Raw genomic sequence first — 4,922 nt, 5'->3', positions numbered from 1 at the left:
TATTTATAATTAGAAAAGTTTAAGGATTAAAATTTACATTTCACACAAACTTTATTAAAACTACTTATTCCTTTCATGTTTTTCATTCTGATCCTTTATTTAATGTCACTCTTTATTAATAAATTAACTCAAATTTATCTTTAATTTAATAATTTTAAGGTAAAATTAAAAAAACATTATGAAAGTTAACAAGGAATTACAAAAGAAGCTACTTTTTGTGAAGGAATACTAATTTTTCCACGCAAAGGTGTGTAGTTAATGTTGATTGAAAATAACATGTACCTAGGGAGATGCTTTTAGATAGCTTATTAGGACATAAAAAGAAATAGAAAGAATGAAAACATAAACATATTTATTTAAAAAGATAAAGATGAAGATATAGTGTTCGTTTAGCATTAAAGCTGAAGTTGTTTTTTATCAAAATTTAAAATTTTTTCTTCAAATTAATATTTTTTACATCCAAACTCTAGTATTTTATTTTAATTACAATTTTAAAAGTATTTTATTAATATATTACAATCATTTTTTTATAAAAAATCTTAGTTAAAAAAAACTATAATTTATAATTTTCTAAAACTTATTTTTTCAAATTACAACCCAAAAATTATACAATGAAAAACACATATATTCTTCAATCTTTTACGGGGAAACTCAATGTGTTTGAAATTTCTACATTGTGTGGCTAACAATAAACCATTAAATAAATTCCATATGGCCTTCAATACTTCTCTTTCACTCTCCAATTGAAAATGTTGTTTTATCACTCATGTCAACTCCAACATGGTGTATCATATTATCACTCAACCAACATCGCTTTTTGTTATTTGATTTATGTGGCATCATACGTCAATTTGAAAGTGATATTGGCGTTCAAAATTTGTGCTAAATTTTAGAGAGAGAGAGAGAGAGAGACTTCAATTAAGAACATAAACAATTTCTTATTAATTCCTTCATGAAATGTGATGACCTCGAAAAAAGATTTAATATTAATGTATAAAAATTGTTCAAAACTTGTCAATATTGACATGATAATTAGCAAATCCACACATGCAGTTGTCGCTCTCCTAACTTCTTTGTGTAGGACACCCACTAATGTTCTACTTGAATGTTGTTTCTTAGGTTAAGTTGCCTTTCATTATCAACCCTACCATAACTAGTGGCTTCCACCATTTCTTCAACTTCATATCTCCCTCTACCTCCCTCCCTCCTTCACATACACGCACGCGCACATACAGTCACAAAAATGGGGATTCCCAGCCTTGTTGCAGTGCAGATGCCAAAATGTTTTTGTTTCAAATTCCTGGTAGAGCTTCTCACTTTCATCAAGTTGGTGTTTCTATTGACTCTAACCATTCTACGTATGTTCAAGCCACCTCAACTGCTTTACAATTCCGGTCAAGATCAAGATACCACAGAGGGTTATGTTCTTTTAATGGATGAACTTTGTCCATCACCAATTTCAGTCCCAGTTTCCACTCTTGCAAGACTGATCAAGAAGAAACTTAAAGTGATAGCGTACAGCAGTTTACTTGAAAGATCAGGGAAACTTGAAGATGATCAAGAGAGAATATGTCCTGTCTGCCTGGACTGTATAGAAGGAAGAGATGAAGTCAGAGAACCATGCAACTGCTCTCATGTGTTTCATCTAAAATGCCTAGATAGTTGGGTGGATCAAGCTCATGTCACCTGCCCAACCTGCAGGTCCATGCTGTTTCCAAAGAAGATGGGAGCTGCTGCAATGTATTTACTTGCTTTTCAAGATTCTCTTATGGATGAACAAGTTTATCTGAAGTAGCAAAACCATATATATGTTACATATTTGGGACTATCCCAAAATTTCTCTCCATCTGTAAAATAATTATTTTCTTTGATCTAATTTATGCATCTTGGATATTACTCTCTTTCTTTCTCAGCCTATCTGATTTTCAATTTTTTATTTCCTCCTCCATACTAAATTATTTTCAGGCTTGAGTTCCGTGTTTATTTTACACAAAGGTCAATTATATCTCAAATCAAATGAACCGGCACAATATCTCTTACCAAGTATGGAAATAAACTTCTAGAGCATGGTAAACTTATAATCATAACTAAAATACTAGCATACATTCTAGATAAATATTTAAATCATACAAAAAAAATTAAAAAAATATTTTCTAGCATACATACCAAAATCACAACTAAAATGTTGCACTTTACCGACAGACTATTCTGTTGGTGTTTAGATACTGATTCCCTAGAATAATTTTACCAACAAGATCACAAACAGTTACTATTTGTAAATCTTTTTTTATTGTTGATGATTTTATTATATTGATTATCTTGTTAGTAAAATTATCATAAGTAGATTTATAGACAAAAAAATATGCCAAACAAAAAAACATTTATTGGCATCAATTTGTTGGTATTTTTATCTGTAAAGATGGCACAACACCAATAAAAAAGACTGTTTGTAATCAAATTAGTAATTTATTTTTATATTATCGAAGAAAGTTCATCAATAATTTTTTTAGTTGTTAAAAACATGTATAAAAAAAGTATAAAATAAAATAAAATAAAAAATTAAAACTTTATTATAAATTTAAAAATTTATCAATTTAAATGCAATTCATCTAAAAGAGAGTGGTTGAAGGAGGAAGAGTAGGTAGGTCTTCATTAAGACCGAAGGGGAGATGAGATAAGGTTAATAACATGTATCATTCATATTTGATTTTAGCTCTATGTACAATCACCAGAGTCCATTCATTTCAACACTAAGTCATTCTATTTCAACAATAATATAGGTCATCCAAGCTTTAACTTATTAGTTTAAAATTGCTTGGAACTTTGAAGATTGAGTGATGAAAATTGATTGCGAACATCTAATGGTTGAAACATTATAGGTCATCTGCAACTCTTCAATCGTAGTGTTTGAGATACCGTAAATCCAATTTCTTTAAAGTTTGCCAAACGATTATGCTTCCAACTACAAATCCAAATCAAGTTCTAGATAGGTTAAAGGATTGTTCTTGTATCTCTCCTGTTATAAGAAAAAGCTATTCAAGTGGAATATGTAGTTGTATTTATTATGTTCAATATATATACAGGATACATTAGGGGTCACTTATAAATCAAAGATTGATAAGAAATGACAACTAATTGAATACAGATAAATACAAAATATTCAAACATATCTTTCCTAATTATCTTAAGATATAGCTTTCCTATTTATATCAAAACACTGTCAATATAATTTCCAACACTCCCCCTCTAGTTGGAGAGTGAATATCAATAACTCCCAACTTGTATATGAGCTGCTTGAACTTTTCTTTTCCCAAAGCTTTTGTAAACACATCTGCTAATTGTTGTGAAGAAATCACATATCGAGTAACAAGTTCACCTCATAAAATTTTGTCCCAAATAAAATGGCAATCCATTTCAATATGCTGAGTTATCTTATGAAACACAAGATTTTTTGCATTGTGTAATATGACTTGATTATCATAATAAAAAGTAACAAGATCTAAAACTGGCATATGCAAATCTGTTAATAAATGTCTTAACCTAGTAAGCTCACCACATGTACCTGCCATTACTCTGTATTCAGCTTTCGCACTTGATAAAGAAATTATCTTTTGTCTTTTTGTTCTCTATAAAATTAAGGAATTTTTAAGGACTACACAATACCCAATAGTGAAACGGTGAGTGACAGGACAACCCGCCCTATAAAAGTCACAAAATGCCCTTAAGTCTGATGTGTTATTTGAATGAAGAAGCAAACATTGATAAGGAGCTGATTTTAAATAGCAAACAACTCAAAGAGTAGCAACCATATGAGGTTGATGTGGTTCATGCATGAATAGGTTGAGAATGTGAACTGAATATATGATATCAGGTCTAGTGATGGTTGAGTAAATCAATCGACCAACTAGATGTTGGTATACACAAGGATCTTTGAGCAATTCTCTTATATTTGAAAGTCTGCATTCTTCCATAGGAAATTCAACCGGCTTAGCACCCATGTATCCACTGCTTTTGATAATTTCCAAAGCATATTTGCACTAGAAAATGTAAATGCCTTTCTTGGAACGAGCTATTTCAATGCCTAGGAAGAATTTCAGATCACTAAGGTTTTTGATGCAGAAATGAGTATGAAGGAACTGTTTTAAACATTTGATGTATTTAATATTGTTTCCAGTTATCAAAATGTCATCCACATAAATCAGTAGGATAGTAAGAGATGTTCCATCTTTTTTTATAAACAAGGAGTAGTTGGCTTTTGATTATAAAAACCCAGCAGTAACAACATCTTCTGTGAACTTAGAAAACCATTATCGAGAGGCTTGTTTAAGGCCATACAACTTGTGAAGGCGATACACAATGTTCTCTCCCTGTCATCGAAAACTAGGATGAGGAGATATATATATTTCTTCTAATAAATCACAATTTAAGAAAGCATTATTGACGTCTAATTGATGTAAAGGCCAGTTCAGGCTGGTAACAACAACAAGGAGGCAGCAGACGGTGACCATTTTTACAGTAGGGGAAAAGATATCATGATAATCAATTCCAGCAATCCATATGAAACCTCGAGCAACAAGATGAGCTTTATAGCACTCAATAGACCCGTCAACCTTGCGCTTGATACGATACACCCATTTACAACTGATCGGGCATTTACCCGGAGGCAAAGAAATGAGACTCCATGTTTAATTATCAATCAGAGAGTGAAGCTCAGAATTCATAGCTTCCTACCACTTAGGATTAGTCATAGCAATGTTGATATGATCAAAAGATTGATGTCTTCTCTCAAGTGCATAAGTGTCAAACTAATAAATAATCTGGCAAGACCACGATCGAACCACAGGGAAGTTAATTGTATAAATTATTAACAACAACAATAATAATAGTAATAGTAATAATAATAGTAATAATAATAATAATAG

At 31.1% G+C, this 4,922-nt stretch overlaps 1 protein-coding gene across 1 annotated transcript; it reads left to right on the top strand.

Annotated features, from left to right (window-relative positions):
- The first annotated feature begins 1,243 nt into the window (after positions 1 to 1,243).
- On the top strand, positions 1,244 to 1,795 carry LOC105116665 (E3 ubiquitin-protein ligase ATL59-like). The gene has a single exon (XM_011014105.1). The coding sequence runs from the start codon at positions 1,244 to 1,246 to the stop codon at positions 1,793 to 1,795; it is 552 nt and encodes a 183-aa protein (XP_011012407.1).
- Positions 1,796 to 4,922: the final 3,127 nt, after the last annotated feature.

This window comes from Populus euphratica, unplaced genomic scaffold (assembly GCF_000495115.2).
Source record: "Populus euphratica unplaced genomic scaffold, PopEup_1.0 scaffold1018.1, whole genome shotgun sequence".
Lineage (NCBI taxonomy): Eukaryota > Viridiplantae > Streptophyta > Magnoliopsida > Malpighiales > Salicaceae > Populus > Populus euphratica.
This window is presented reverse-complemented; position numbering and strand designations above follow the sequence as displayed.